At 37.9% G+C, this 16,110-nt stretch overlaps 1 protein-coding gene across 2 annotated transcripts in view; it reads left to right on the top strand.

Annotated features, from left to right (window-relative positions):
- Nucleotides 1-16,110, top strand: part of LOC141957914 (macrophage mannose receptor 1-like) — a 66,122-nt gene that overhangs the window by 11,540 nt on the left and 38,472 nt on the right. For both annotated transcript variants that reach the window (XM_074900189.1, XM_074900190.1), the window contains 4 exons: nt 2,264-2,377; nt 4,439-4,585; nt 8,840-9,022; nt 12,892-13,049. In XM_074900189.1, the coding sequence (XP_074756290.1) occupies nt 2,264-2,377; nt 4,439-4,585; nt 8,840-9,022; nt 12,892-13,049 (602 nt within the window). The remainder of the gene's footprint in view (nt 1-2,263; nt 2,378-4,438; nt 4,586-8,839; nt 9,023-12,891; nt 13,050-16,110) is intronic.

Genomic DNA, 16,110 nt, shown 5'->3' with positions numbered 1-16,110 from the left:
CACCAGTTCATCTATTAAATAAATTAGAAAATATTTTGAGTATGTTACATCAATTGGAAGATAAACTATTCTGTGCCATAAGCTATATTTTGTGCTATGTAAGTTCATAGAATCAGAGAATGGTTTAGGTTGGAAGGGACATTTAAAGATCATTTAGTCCACCCTGCCATGGGCAGGAACATCTTGCACTAGACCAGGCTGCTCAAAGTCCCGTCCAACCTGGCCTTGATGGAGCATCCACAACTTCTTTGGGCCACCTGTTCCAGTGTCTCACCATCCTCATGGTGAAAATTTTTTTAATTATATCTGATCTACATCTACCCTCTTTCATTTTAAGACTGTTGCCCCTTGTCCTGTCACTGTAGGCCATGGTAAAAAGTTTCTCTCTGTCTTTCTTATAAGCCCCCTTTATACATTGAAAGGCCATGGGAAGGTCTCCCCAGAGCTTTCTCTTTTCCAGACTGAATAACCCCAACTTTATCAGCCATTCTTCACAGGTGGGTTGTTCCAGCCCGCTGATGAATTTTTGTGCCCTCTTCTGGACACAAGCTTTAACAGGTCCATGTCCTTCTACCGGGGACCTGAGAATTGAATGCAGTACTCCAGGTGGAATCTCACCAGCGCAGAGTAGAGGGGAGAATCACCTCCCTCGACCTGCTGGCCACACTTTTGATGCAGCTGAGGATATGACTGGATTTCCACACTGCAAGCCAGTTCATGTCCAGCATTTCATCCAGCAGTACCTCCAAGTCCTCTTCTGCAGGGCTGCTCTCAGTCCCTTCACCCCACAGTTCGTATTGATATTGGGGATTGCCCCAACCCATGTGCAGGACCTTGCACTTGGCCTTGTTGAACTTTGTGAGGTTCGGATGGGCCCACTCCCGAAGCCTGTCAGGGTCCCTCTGGATGCCATCCCTTCCCTCCAGTGAATCAACTGCACCACTCGGCTTGGTGTCATCTGCAAAATTGCTGTCTAAACTTTTGTTTTCAATTTTGGTAAAAACATAGTTGTTTTTTTTTTTTTACTGAGTCTGATGAAGTTATTGTTGAAATTAATACTCAAGGGAGCAATCTGGCACTAACGTATAGGAGTGAGTTATTAGTAAGTGTGTTTTAATTGCAATCTAGTAGATATGGCTGCCAAATATATGTGGAAATCAGTTTTTCATTCTACAGCTACCCTGGCAGTACCAGGATTTCCCATCACACTCAGTTCTTGATCATCTTAACCACAACTTATTTGTATAGAAGTAGTACTGGAACACATTAATGTGTTAGTGCCAAGTCAGGCTCTGGTATGATATTCCAGTCCCTTCCAGTGCTTAACTACCCCTCCTTTTAACCTTGCCATGCTTCAAGTGCTGCCCATAATCATGGTGTCAAACACAACTAAAATATATAGAGCAAAATTACATACTGGCACGATGCCATCACAGAAGCAGAAATAAATAATATATTGCACAATGATTTTCTGTGAACTATGCAGAAATACATTTAATTCAGAAAAATCAGCAGTTGTCCAGCTGGGCTTCTAAATCTTATATGAAAGGCAGAGGTAGACAATTGATTAATAATGACTGTAAATAATGTGAGAGAATTCAGCAGGGCCATACATAAGCATGATATTTCGAGGTGCTTTTCAGAACTCAAGCAATATATTGGACCTGGCTTTGAAAGCCTGACTTATCACTGGCTAAACCAATGAAATCAGATGAGACAAAAAAATGTACAAGATGTGCTGTTACAAAGACGATGTTTGGAATGATCACATTTTAATGTAGTTTGATAAAATGCAAACAATTTTTTAACTTTACAATATTTCAGAAATTTGAAACTGACATTTGTTAATTTCATTAGAAAATAATAGGAAACTATTCATGTTTCATTTCAGAAAACTGATTTTTGGTTTTGTGATCTTTTGTGCAGCTTTATCAATTTAATGTTTTATAATTCTGGAAAAAAAAATTTTGTTTTGTATTTATGATCATTGGTTTAGAAAGAGCATGCAGAAGTGTCATTTTGTTTTCTATAGTAATAAAATTCTCCACACCTAAAAACGTGAAAATTTTAAAACTAGAGTGACCCGTGTAACATGATATGTTTTGCAGGTTTAGTATAGCCACCTTAACTAAAAGGATAAAAGTTGTTAAAATTTGTACTGGGAAAAAGGAGAAGCAGATGGTTTAGATAGAATTAATCTCTCAAGTTTTGAGAAAGTGTTTGCTCTTGCTGTGCACTTACAGTATCTGTCTTTGTTACCTAGGTTTGACTGGCAGACTGAGTTCTGCTCTCTGGTTTGGTCTTAACAGTTTGAATTTTAACAGTGGATGGCAATGGGTTGGTGGCGCTCCTTTTCGATACTTAAATTGGGTTCCAGGTAAGGTTAAATATGTTGTTACAGAGTTTAAAAGGCAACCATTTGATCATCATGTATTTTATATTTGATCATCAACATATTTCTTTTCTAGTACTCTGTTCTGCAATTATTGAGCTTGTTTTTATGTTGAAAGATTCTGACTGGTCTATAAACACTGTAATGGCCCTTGTGCTAGGGATAGGCACTGGACCTAATCTATTATTCACAATGGAAATGGTAGCCTCAAAAGTTTTAAAAAGTCATCTGGGAAAGTTTTAAAAATCATCTATTTACACTTCATTTGTATGTTTTCTTAATTTACTTAATTTACTTTATTTCTATATGAATACAGAATAAATCTGATGCTATAGCTGTCTGTGTGAGATTAGACTGGTCAGTATATGTTTTTGTTGGTTTGGTTTTTTAAAATTCCTTTCCTTTCCAATTTGTTTTGGTTATTTGCTTAAAGATTAGATTTTAATTTTCATTTGGGGTTAACCTTTCCATGGCAATAACAGGTATCAAACTGAACATTTTATGCTAGTCTACTTTGAAACAAACCCAGCTACTTCACGTCTGTGGTTGCAGTGTTGAACTCTGGTGCCATTATTAAAAAGCTAGTCTCTATGCCATCTGGATACATGGTGAAGAAGAGGTGCTTTTTTTGTTTATTATTCGGTGCCTATGTTAAGGTGTCTTTTTGTAGGACCCTTGTTCCCTTGCACTGGCTATTCAGGAAGCCTTTGGAGACTAATTTAAAGTAGGTGTCTGAAGTTATGCAGTGTAAATACTGTTATCTTCACTGAGCATGCGCTTAATCTGCAGTAACTATAAATGCACGCTCCATTGTATCACCCAGTGGCTCTCTTGTGTAGGTAAGGCCAAAAGCACAATTTAGGTGGATAACCTTCTTGAGTAGGTAAGCTTTGAAGAGTAAATTGAACTACTTTATAAATAGCCCTCCAATGGAGTGATCACACAAGGCAAACAGATGGTCTGAACTGCAAGTTGCTGTGAAGGTATTTATAGGTCTGTTATCCAAGTGCACTGATGAGGATCTGCATGTAATGAAGAGTGGTGGAACACTGATTGTGAGGTGGAGCCAAAGCAGCAAGGGAAGCTGTTCATGGTTGTTAAAACTGCAGACAACTCTCAGTTGCCCTGTAAAGGGTTAGGTGGGTTTTGGTGTAACCAAAATGGCATTCATTTAACTTTAGCTCCTTATCTTCCTTGGGTTCATTTGAAGGTAATACTCTTGAATCCATATAACCTATTTTATATTTGTGCTATCTCCTTCATGACTTTCCTTTGGTCAGCCTACCTCTATGTCCTCCCTATTACCCTGGATGTTCAAGAGCTGACCATTTTTCCACTAGTATATTTTAAAAGAATTTGTGATAGCTTCATATTCTTCCATCTCACTAGCCATGAATAAATAACAGGAAAACATGGAAATCAAATTATCTACATCTAAACTAAAATTATGCTGGTCAGGCATCTGGGAAGAAATTTGTTCTGTTCTACAAGTTCTACTTTTCTTCTAGATGTTTCTGTTAGTGCTAATGCTAATCTTCAATTTAAGGTGTCTAAATATCCTGCTATTGTCATATTGTTTAGACAAGTGGACAAGAAGTTCACATTAGCAAAATAATTACTTACCATTTTTCTCTCTTTACTGTTATACTAAGTACAGAATTTGACTAGTTCACTGAACAGTTGTAAAGATTGTGCTGTGGAGTTTAGACATTCTTCGTTTAGAAAGGGAAAAAACCCAAACAAAATAAATAGGTGCACTGTAATACCTTCCATCAAGACTTTGAACCTGTGAAGATGTTGTTACATTGTGAACTGGATAAATATCTCAACTTGTGGTTGCTGTGAAAAAAAAATCTTTTAAGGGAATGAACTATCCTATTCAGTCTAAAGGGCTGTGGAGAATCACAGTTGTCTGTATGTGAATGTATCTTATAATTAAAGCATGGAACAGATTAGAATGTGAGAGTAATTGGGAGGGTAACCATGACGTTCTTATGCTTTGTTTTTGTTGTTGAGGTAGGTGTTTTGTTTTTTTTTTTTAAACAGGACATCCTTCTCCAGAACCTGGAAAAATTTGTGCAGCGTTAAATCCTGGCAAAGGTGCTAAGTGGGAGAATCGGGAATGCGATCAGAAACTTGGCTATATTTGTAAACGAGGAAATACTACTTTAGAATCTTTCATTATTCCTACAGGTAGGTTTGGTAATAAACCCTTAAGTTATTAATGACTAGTGTTTTCTATCTGTGATTCTAATAGCTATTTGTTATTGCACATCGTAAAAGCAAGCAAAGGTCTTTGCAGACTGTAACTTGACCAAGACTGAACAGTGTGTACTTCCTTTTTGTTCTGGTCTCCCTACTTCCTGTGTAGTAATCTTTCTTCAGTAGCTTTGAATTCTAAATTGCAGAAACTGTGGAGTTCTCTTTTCAAAAAACCAAGTAGAACCGTCAGATTTTGTTCATAGAATAAGAAGAGAAATAATTTAACATTTTTTTAAAAAATGTCATTTTCTAAAGCCCCATGTACTCAGTGAAACTAATCTAGTTCTTCTTGCTGTCATTTTTACTACTTATGGAATAGAGTAAGTTTGCCAGTCCAAGTTGGTAGTGGACTAGAGAAATTTAAAAAAATTATTTTGAGACAGTTAAATAATTTTTATCTATATCTATATAGACATATATATCTCTATATATCTCTACATATTCTATAAATCATATATAAAATTATTTATATATAGAAACTAACTTTTAAATTAAATTTATGTAAATTATATATATACGGACACTTATTCAGAAGAAATGTAGTTCTGGTACTTGCCTAATGTACATAGGAAAGACAAAACAGGGATAAGTTTTCATAGCTTTATTTAGGCTCGTTTCCTTATTATCTCTCTGTGTGTTATAAAAACCTTGTAAAGTATTAATTTGTTTCATCACTCTTCTTTCTGTTCTTTCCAAGTTTCTTTCTCTTTCCAGGACATACAGGTATCTCCTAAATCCACTGACATTACTTTGTACAGGTTTTAGAAGCAGAAAGCTAAACCATTACTGGATTTCCAGTCCATTTATTAATATGCATTCTTGGCAAAATAGATGTTTTGGAAACTCAGTGTTGGACATTTGGCTTAAAAAACATGTTTTTTAATGTTTTTCCTGCTTTTGCCAATATACGACCTGGTCAGTCAACAAATACTTAGGACAGAGACTTCTGTAAAATTCGTTTTGCTTTATTGCTAAGAGAAAAAAACCCACAAGGATGAGCTAGTGTTTTGTTAATTAAGTATTGAAATCAGTATTTAATACTTAAATTAATTAAGCTAATACTTCACTGTTGAAATCAAGCATATTTGTTGCCTTAGCTGAGTAGGACTTCAGTACATATTTTAATTATTTTCTGAATTAAGATGTAAAGTTTTGTTAGTATTTATATACAGCTGATAACCAGATAGTTTAATTTATATAGGTTGTCTTAGATTGTTCAGTTGGTTACTGCTCAGCTTTTCAGGTTTCATACATCAGTTCTTAAACACTGATGCCTATAAATATACTATCAATTTAATACAGGTTGCTATCTTATTTAGATTTAAATTCAGTTTTTGAGGGGAGTCTAATGGCCTTTTCTTTCTTATGCAGTAGGCTTTTGATTCTCCCTTACTCCCCTGCTCCTCCCTGCAGTTTACCAGTAATTTGGAGGAAGAACAGAAATGAGACAAAAGTTTTCAATTGTACAGAAATTGCTGAGTGACAGATTAACCAGAAACTGGCAGTGATTCACTTCATAAAATAATTTCCAAAATGTCCCATGGGGGGAAGTCATAAAAGGAATAAGTATGTGATCATGCAAGGTGTTAAGTGCCCTCAGCTTCTAATGATGTAAAGGAAAACTCATGGCAGATGATGTTTTCCTGACTAGGGCTCCTAAGTCAAGAAATAAATTAATCACTAATTCATACATGCACTTAACATTAAACACAGAGGCAATCCTTTGAAACTTTAACCCTAAAAGTTACAACTGAGTCTAACAAGGCAGTATGCGAGGACTGTGGGACAGAAAGAACGCTTTACAGCAGAATATAATCATACTTGTGTCCAAAAAAAGTAGAGAAAAATCTTTACAGAATATTTATTTTTGTTGCAGATGAAGATTTTCAGGAAGTCAACAGTTTGTACATTTTTTTTTTTTGTAGCAGAAGTGTTGTCTCCAGCAGGGGGCCCCATGATTGTATACATCTAAGTGATGGAGAAACAGGGCTGTAATGCAGCAAAGAGTATTAATAGGAACCTGCTTATTTTTTAACTTAGTTTTCTAAGGAAAAGCTGTCTGTCTCTCTGCCTCCACCAAGTGACTGCCAAAATAGATTTCATCCCAATCCATCGAGGTGGAGTGATCTTAAAGTATTGTTCCCAAACGTTTCATAAAACATTTGATAAGGAAATAAAAGCTCTTAGTGTCACTGTTGTGACTGCTGTGTGAGCTCTCTGTTATCAGACCACAGAGGATGGGTGTGAAAGAAAGAAGTTTGTATGCCTGAATCACAAGACAAACTTCAGCTAGAGTTTTCACCATTTTAGACACCTAAGTCAATCACCGTGACATCTTCTGACTTCAGGAAACCAAGCTTACAGCTTACAAAAGTATTTGCTATCTATTTGAGGAGCTTACAAACTTCATTTTTGTATCTTGATCTATTGCACAGTAAATGAATCAGCTTGACTTTTGGGATACCATTTTTTAGACATTAATGTGATTTCCTTTGTTACATCTTACTTGTTGTAATTTGTGTGCTTCTTTTGCTTAAGTCAAGTGCAGGGTAGAGTACTTGTTTCCATTAGGATGGAAGAAGTAGATTGTATGCCTTTGCGTTGTCATGTATTTTCTTTAAAAGGAGACTAGGGAAGCACAGAATTCATTTTTACTGAGTACTGGAAATGAAGAAATGAAAACTTACTGAGAAATCCCCAGCTATGTCATTCAATAAGACTTGCACCAGAGAAACTAGACTGTCAACTGCTTTTCTTGTTTTGTGGCCTGCAACAAATTTCCTGGTGTTACTGCATTTACAAACAAAAGATTCTCTCACTCTGCCATAGCTGCTTTAGTGCTTACAGTAATAGTCTCACAGTCTCCTTCGGTCTGAAAAAGAGACTCTCACGGACTCACTGAGGATACCTTTGTGACTGTAGCCATGTCTGAACTGCTGATGTCTGTTCTATTCAGTGTTTACAGTTTGCAGAAGGGTGCACTAAGTGTGTTGGAGGTGCACATATACCTAGATTTTTTTCCAAAGCAATTCTCTGACTGTCACAGCAAAGCACTGTAAAATGCATATGCTCAGAGCTGAGACCAAACATAGGATAAATTATGCAGCTGTCTGAAGCATCAGACTAACCTTTACAACAGCATTGGCCACCTCTGTTCTCTCTTGTTTCTCCCACCAACACCATGTACGTTCAGCTTGTTTTTTCGGGGTTCCCCCACTCTTCCTCTCTTGTGGCAGGATTGACAGGATACATGCTTGCAACCTGGGCCTGTCTGGTCATGACTTTGGATGCCTACTTAATTTTTCTACGGAGAATACCCCACTGTTATACACAAACACATTGCTCATCCTTCCCTGACATGCACAAATTTTTTTTGCCATCAGAATTTCTGCAATCCCACTGTCCTTGTTCTACTCTATATGTTGATGTTTGCTAAACCCGTCTGCTGATTATAAATAAATTGCTGCAAGAATCATAATATGTTTCTACAACAGCAGTATTCTGTTTATTATATGTTTGGGTGTCACTCTTCCCAAGGCTGAATTGTTTGCTGAACAACAATGTGGTTGTTGGCAGTACTCTGGTGCTTTTCTGTTGAACTTTTAAAAGCATAAATCATTTACTTTGACAGTATAATGTTCCCAACAAAGCTTTTAAAAAGGATTCCTAAAAGTATTCTTACTTGGGTTCTCTTGTGGTCCTGTAGTACCTGTTAATTTTTCTGTGCTAATCTAGCAAATGGGGCTAATCCATAAAATGCCTAAGGTTTCATGAAAAAAACCTGCTCTCATAAATATTTTGTAAGCTCAGGTTCTTAACATATAGCTCTACAGCATGGAGGAGGAAGAGATATGCTGACGTGTGTAGAAAAATGATAAAGCACAGCTCTGTAAACCTTGCCTTTTAGTATGTATGTATGCATATAAAGGTCAAAACTGTGTTTTATGGTAATTTTAAATTCTGTCTTTTCACAAGATGCAAGCACGTGTTTGCAACTGTAGTGTTCTTTAAAAATAACTGGCAGTTTCAACTTTTAATCATGCATGCCGATTATTATCCCTGTACATATTTTTCAGTACTGTTGTTCTTCATGAAGAAAATATGTAATTAATTTCTTCATGTGATTTTTCAATCTTTAGTTGAGAATAGAATTCTGAATCTCTTCATGGCAATTTTTCTTTCCAGAGACAAACGTGCCCATTAGATGTCCTGATCAATGGATGTCATATGCTGGGCACTGTTACATAATTCACAGGGACCCCAAAATATGGAAAGATGCCTTAACATCTTGCAGGAAAGAGGATGGGGATCTAGCAAGCATCCATAATGTTGAAGAGTACAGCTTTGTTATTTCTCAGCTTGGGTACCGTGAGTATTTTTAATAATAAAAAATATATATTTATACTAAGAAATAATTTTGAATATGTCTTACCTATTAATAAAAGGATGAGATTGTTTTAAAAAAATTATTTTCCTGATCACAGAGTGAAGAAGGAGTTAAACTTTATATTTAAAAAATCTTTGGAAGAAAAAAGACACAATAAGAGCATGAAAACCAAACAAACTAGTGTCACAGAAAAGCTGTGGTCAATGTTGTGAATTTCATCAACCCTAAACTTCTATTTCTTAGGGTCTGCTTCTACCTCCTTTTATACAGATTAAAACAATTTTCAACCTTTTCAGAACCTGGAAGGATTTTTACTATTGGTCTGCAAAGATAGATGAGGAGAAACAAAGTCTGTTGGTCAAAGACAGTTTGGGAAGATCTGGGTCCTATTACCAGCACAGCCATGTCCCTATTTTTCAAGTTCACACTGCTTGTGTTTCTTCTGAAAAAGGAAGCTGTCTCTTACAGTATGTGGGTTCAGATGTGCCCCAAATGAAATATGGTACTTAGGTGCTCAGTTTCTGAGCACACATTTGAGTTGTTGCAAGGCATGTTAAGCTACAGGTGCCGTGTGTTCATTAGGGGAGATGCAACCATGCTGACGCTGAGTCAATTGTGTGGTTGCTATTGCTTTACATGAACCTGATTTTGCATGTAGGATCAGTTACTGCTTTTTGATGGGAGGGCCATGTTCACACCTAGGTATGCTTCTTTGCAGTACCGGATCCTATTTGTGCTTTCAGTGCCAGTCAAGTGTGTGTTAGTTTATCCTTCACTGGAAGGGCCGTAGGCTGCTTTGAGCTGCAGTGTAAACAGTAATCTTGGAGTAGCAGTCATAAAATAGCTGATATGCTTTAGTTTTGTATCCTAGCCAACTGCATGGCAACTTGTGCTTGTTCTCACATTCCCGAAAGAGGGATTTGTTGTTCTTTCATGAACAACATGAAACTTTTACTCTTTCAAGGTGATCATTAGGAAAGGTAGAACCTCTTGAGACATTAGGACATTTGAAGGAAGTTAGGCTCTAGAGGAAATTAGTTGTATTTTCACTTTACTCCTTGGAAGTAGACTATTTCATGGTTTAATGCCTTCTCCAAAGACCTTTCCTGAACTAATTTGTACTGCACAGTTTTTGTAAAAGTGAATGTTTCTGAGACGCAAATAGTCCTGAAGGAAACCAGGCTTCTCACATATGGCACACTCACTGCAACAGACTATTTTGAAAGCATTCCTGTTGAAAGCATTTTCAGAGGAGTAAAACTGGAACAACTAAAGAAGCCTTTTAAGACAGTTTATGACAGTATCAGATTACCCTTTTTCACCATTGAGATGAGAACACAATGTATTGCTGTGCCTAGAAAATCTTGTCTGCATCAGACCTTTGCTGCAATAAGTGCTGTACAGAAAGAACAAAAGTCTGTCTTCATGCCAAACTATTCACAGTCCCATGATAAAACACAGGAAGAAGGAGTACAATGAGATGAGTATTGTCATAGTAGCTGAGCTTTTGTTGCCATCACCCACAAAGGAGAACTTCAGAGAGGAACATGAAGAATTCAGAAGTGCATTCTGGATGTTTACACAGAAGACCAGCATGTGATATGACACAAACATGGCAGAGTGCGTGTTGGAAAGAGTGCAAAACATCTTATTTACAAGTGGATGGGAAAAAAAAATAATCTTGGTATTTAGTCAACCAATTTTAGAGGTAACTGCAAAACTCTGACAGCCTTTCTTCTTCAGAGGATAAAATGTTATGTAGGAAGAGGCTCCGCAGAGCCAGAAATGGCTCTTGGCTGTTTCTGATGTGCATGGCTTATTTAGATGACTTTGATGCAATCCTTTTGTTAAAAAATGGGGTTTATTGTTCATATTACCATGGTGTGAGCCCACCACAGTAGGAGCTCTGGTTATGGATGAGGCCTCTGCTGTGCTAGGTGCTCAATAAACACAGAGAGAAATATTTTGATAAGTAGACAAAAAATAAATTAGTGAGCACGGAGGGCGGTAGCTAAGGAGGGAATGAGAGCATGATGGGCAGTGGAATTGGAACAGGTTTCAGTTTTTGTAACAAAGGAGAACTTAAAGGAGGGTACTGGGATGTGATGTTGGGGGACTTCTGAACATGAAGAGCAGTCTGGAAGAAGAGGTAAAGGTGCCTGTTTGAAAATGAAGCCCGATGTCCTGTGAATCTGAGCCCTTCTTTTTGGGGGAGAGATGGTAAGGACAGTATGGATGAGCTTTGAGGGCTGATCATACTTAGGTATAATAAAGAAGGGAGAGACAAGGGAGGGAAAGAGAAAGGAGAGAGAGTTGACTTCATTAAAGTGACAGGCTGGGAGGGTAATTTTTGTAGCAGTTTGGTTGGTCAAAATGGGAAGCTTCCATGTTCCTCTAACTAGTAGATGGGAGAAATGCCATAGGAGAGCTTTAAGTTGTGGGGGTATTTAGGAAGATGTCCACCTGAAATGCGTTAATCAGAAAGGTGGCCTTTGTGGGCAGTCACTATTAACTCTTTTACAGGCGCTTCTGTTGCTACTGACAGCAGCAACAGAAAAGAAACAGTTCCAGTTCCACTGAGACACACTCCTACAGCAGATGTCTTTTGTCATAATCCCATTTTTAATTTCCATGGGTAGTTTTGTTGTCAGGTTGACTATGCTCAGTCTGCATAGAGGATGTTAGAGGAAGACTTACAGAAGAAAGCAAGAGCTGTGATAACAAACTGAACAGGAAAAACCTCTGAGTGCTGTAGGTGGGTCGTAGAAATGCAAGGTCATAAGCAGTGGAAAAAACTCTTAAGAAGTAGTCTCCCTAGCATTTATGAATAATATTCATAATAAGTAAGTTTCAGCAACCAAGTAGTTCATACTCTGCTTGGAAAGCCTGCTATCTAAGGAAAGGACTGTGCATGTAGCTGGTCAGTGTGATCTGGGTCATGGTGCTATGGACAAAAGGAGACACACTACTGTCTGGTGAATGGACGGATGACAGAGTATAAATAAATAAATAAATAAATAATTTTTAAAAAAGCCAATTGCAGTGAACAAAGTCAGAAAATCAGTTCTAGAGAGGAATACCCTTTGATGATGATGGAGTTCAGATTGATTATAAATGCCCAAATTTTTAATCCTCCTTATTCAAATAGTTTATTCAGAACAAAATTAGGTATGAACATTATAGTAGCGATGTGTTAGGATGGAGGATTTTAAGCACAGACAAATAAACCTCTAAGAAACAGCTGCTGTAAAGTAACATCCTTGATCAGGCCCACACTTTCATTCCAGCCAAAAACCAGCAGTTAACTCCATTAACTGTAAACTGAAAAAAGTCCAGCAACTACATGAATTCCATTTTATTCTGAAATGAAATAAAATATAGGAACACATGTAATTGGAAGGCTTGCAAATACTCTGGCTGTCAGGTCTAAAAGACCTGGGTGTCTCAGCATTTGAAAGGATGCTCTTTCTTCGCTATACTTCACTAAAGATAGGAAGAAAAGGGAGGTAGCATTTTACTGAGGTGTTTTATTCATATCTTGTTTCAAGAATTTTGAGCTGGAAAAAAAGATTGAACCTAGTTGTGTTGCAACATAATTCAACAAAGAGAGAATTTTGGCTGTTTTGTAAAAATGTTAAGCACTCTTACTGCATTGGCACTGAAGTGAGTGGACTTTCCTGATGCCTGGAGTGGGTATATGAGGAACGATCTGTCCTCTTCATGAAACAGGGAGCCTTAATTTCCTGTGACTGCTTGTTAAACTTCTTGAGAATAATTTTCTGTTCCATGAAGATAAAAGTTCACATCATATAAAAGGATTGTTATCAGCCTTGTTAATTGTATGTTTTAGAGCCAACTGATGAGCTATGGATTGGGTTGAATGACCTCAAGGTTCAGATGTACTTTGAATGGAGCGATGGGACACCTGTCACCTACACCAAGTGGCTTCGTGGAGAACCCACTCATGCAAACAACAGGCAAGAGGACTGTGTTGTTATGAAAGGAAAGGTAAAGTCATGTGGCTATTAATTATCTTATACTTTTATATATCATTTGGGCTTTTTTTTCTATGCAAGAGCACGGAAGTAGGGGATATTACTGATTGAAGCACCTATTTTAGAGTCTTATAGGTGTTATTTCTTGAGGAGGGATCCTTGTTTAAGGTTGCCAGAAAGTTGTTTCTGTCTTCCCTGAGAAGCGGGCAAGTGATGGCTTTCCTTTAAGGCAACTGTCCCCCATGATCCATATTGCTGGATTTTAGTCTGTGCATGTGGGCTTTTTTGAAGAAACTTTTAGTTACACTGTGAAGCATATGAATATTAAATGCTCTTCCTCCGGAAGCTACAAAGACATTTTGGATATGTTTGGGTTTTTTTCTGCTTTGACTGAATAAGGGATATACAACCACCTTAAAAATTTGCACTAGCAATTTTTAATGATGCTGGAGAGAACTACTATCTTTAGAAGAAAATAGAAGCTTTCATTTTCTTTTCTAGGCAAAATTATAAGGCTTGGGTCGAGGTGGATTAATTGTTATGCTTGTATCGGCACTGCACATGAAGAGCTGTGAGAAAAGTAGTCAGTAATGGCGTTAGTGGAAGCCTTTACTGAGTGACTGTATACCTACTTTTAAAAGGCTGCTTTGAAAAGGCTGCCTTTTGGAATATGGCAGTCATCAATGACCTAGGTACACTACAGGAACTGAGATAATACCTGTTATAAAAGTCATTGTGTGTGCAATTTTGTAAAATAGTATTTTTCCTCTTCGTGATAATTAAAAATACTGAACTTACCACCTCCTTCAGGGTTTACCTATTTCATCAGGAGGAAAAAAGGTATTTACCTGTACCAAAGGCGTTTTGTAATTTTGCAAAATTAAAACTTGAGGGTTGTACTTTTGGTGAGTGCACTTATAAATTGAAGAGAACTAAATATTTTTTCCCATTTGGCGTGAACACTATACAGAGCTTGCCTCATAGGGCAAGCCCTCACTTAAGCCCCAATAGGCCTAGTTTTTAACTTGCTTCACTTAGGTGCAGTCATCAACAGCAACAGTGGCATGTATACATGCAGCTGATTCATGTGTCTCCATCATTCTGGTGCAAAACACTCAAATTCAGAAGTTGAGATTGAGAGCAGCAGGGGAGGGCTGGGCCAGCTCTGCAGCAGGAAGAAGCTGTAAGAGACATAGAGAAGTTAGCAGGTGCAGCATTTGATGGAAAAGGGACCACATCATCAGTTCCAGGAAGGAATGAGGAAGAGAACTAGAACAACATCCTTGGGAGAGCAAAACCACAGTAGTATCCATGGATGAAGCACACTTGCATAGGGTATAGCATATTAATCTCCCAAAATTGCGCAGAGCTATGCGTATTTGTGGAGGTGTTCTCTAGCCAAGCCAAAGTTCAGATCTACAGTTTCATTGCTGTATGAATTCAGCAGGGAAAAGGAACTTCATGTGCAGTCAGATGAGTCCAGAAGGTTAGAATTTGATGCGTATTTTAGTGAAGAATTTTGGACTGGTCAGAAGCATGGGTAAGATTATAGTGTATTAAAAATTCTTCTCCATTGTATTGGTGGACATGCTCTGGTGAGAAGAGTGTAAATGTATATTTCTCCCTTGGCAACCAGGCCATGGTGCACATGGTAGTTGAACAAAGCAATTTTTAAGGGTGTGAGGATATTTGTGCTCCATTGTCTGTGCAGTGGCTATGCCAGTGCTGGTTGAGGATGTAGTAGATGCTTTCTCTAACAGAATTATAGAGTCAGACAGTAGAAGGAAGCTGAATGCTCAAATGTGAGCATCAGTCAGTTGAGGTTGTAAATGGCAGTAGCTTCAAGGACTTCTATACTGGTCAAGGCTGGAGAACTTGCTCAGGAATGGGAGGTTTGCAAGGTAGCTGGCCTTTGTGCATGTGGGTGGTGAATTGCAAGGAACACATAGTTGAGTCTTATCTACCATCCTGTACCCTTTAACTACCCTCATCTGGTGATGTGAACTTTGGGGTTTTATGGTATTGTACACGGAAGTATTGGTGCAGAAAGTATTAGAAGAGGTTAGAGGCTGACTAGCATTTCATAATTTGACTAGTACTTTAAAATAAAAAAGTACTAAGATTGCTCTTGATACTCATAGTTCCTTGATGAAATATTTTTTTAAAAAATTAATTTATATATATATATTTTTTTTAGAGTCTTTTGGAACATATAGGGCATCTTAAATGTATTGGTAAAGCCATGATTTTTATGACTTGACTGCCTTCAAACCAAGAGTTTCTAGAAAAAACGGCAAAGGGCAAAATTTGTTTTGTGGTGCTCTGAGAATCTGGATGGCCCAGTCAAGTGTTATAGAATTTTGGGGAACTTGGATTCAGGTTAAAAATCTCTATTTGTGTACAGAAGCTGAGATCCACTAGATTCTAATTTTCTGTAAACTTAAGCAAATAGCTTCTTGTGGTAATATGATTTCTATCACCTGTTGCATTTCTCTAGGAAAGAAACAGCTACCTCAGTTTCTGTTGCAAGATCAGAGGAAAGACATATCTGGTTAATTCCATAAGACTTTAGGAGAAAGGCAAGGCAGGGTGTCGTGGTCTAAGCCCAGAGGGCAACGGAGCACCACACAGCCTCTCACTCACTCCTTTCGCCTCAGGCATGGGGAGGAGAAAATAAAACAAAAGGCCCTGGAATCAAGACAAGGACAGGGAGGGATGACTCACCCGTTATGGTCATGGGCAAAAGACAAGACTCGACTGGGGAAGAAAACAGAACATCAATTCAATTTGAATACCACCACCACCACTAATTTACCAATCAAACAGAGTAGGACACTGTGAAATAAAACCACACCTTAAAAACACCTTCCCCCCCACCCCTCCCTTTTTCTCAGGCTCAGCTTTTCTCCCGATTTCTTTACCTTATTCCCCTCAGTGGTGCAGGAGGGCAGGGAATGGGAGTTGCGGTCAGTTTGACACCCATTGTTTGTACCACTCCTTCCTCCTCAGGGGGAAGACTCCTCACACTCTTCCCCTGCTCCAGCATAGGGTCCCTCTCATGGGACAATCCTCCA

The sequence above is a fragment of the Athene noctua genome, chromosome 2, assembly GCF_965140245.1.
Source record: "Athene noctua chromosome 2, bAthNoc1.hap1.1, whole genome shotgun sequence".
Classification (NCBI taxonomy): Eukaryota; Metazoa; Chordata; class Aves; order Strigiformes; family Strigidae; genus Athene; species Athene noctua.
This window is presented reverse-complemented; position numbering and strand designations above follow the sequence as displayed.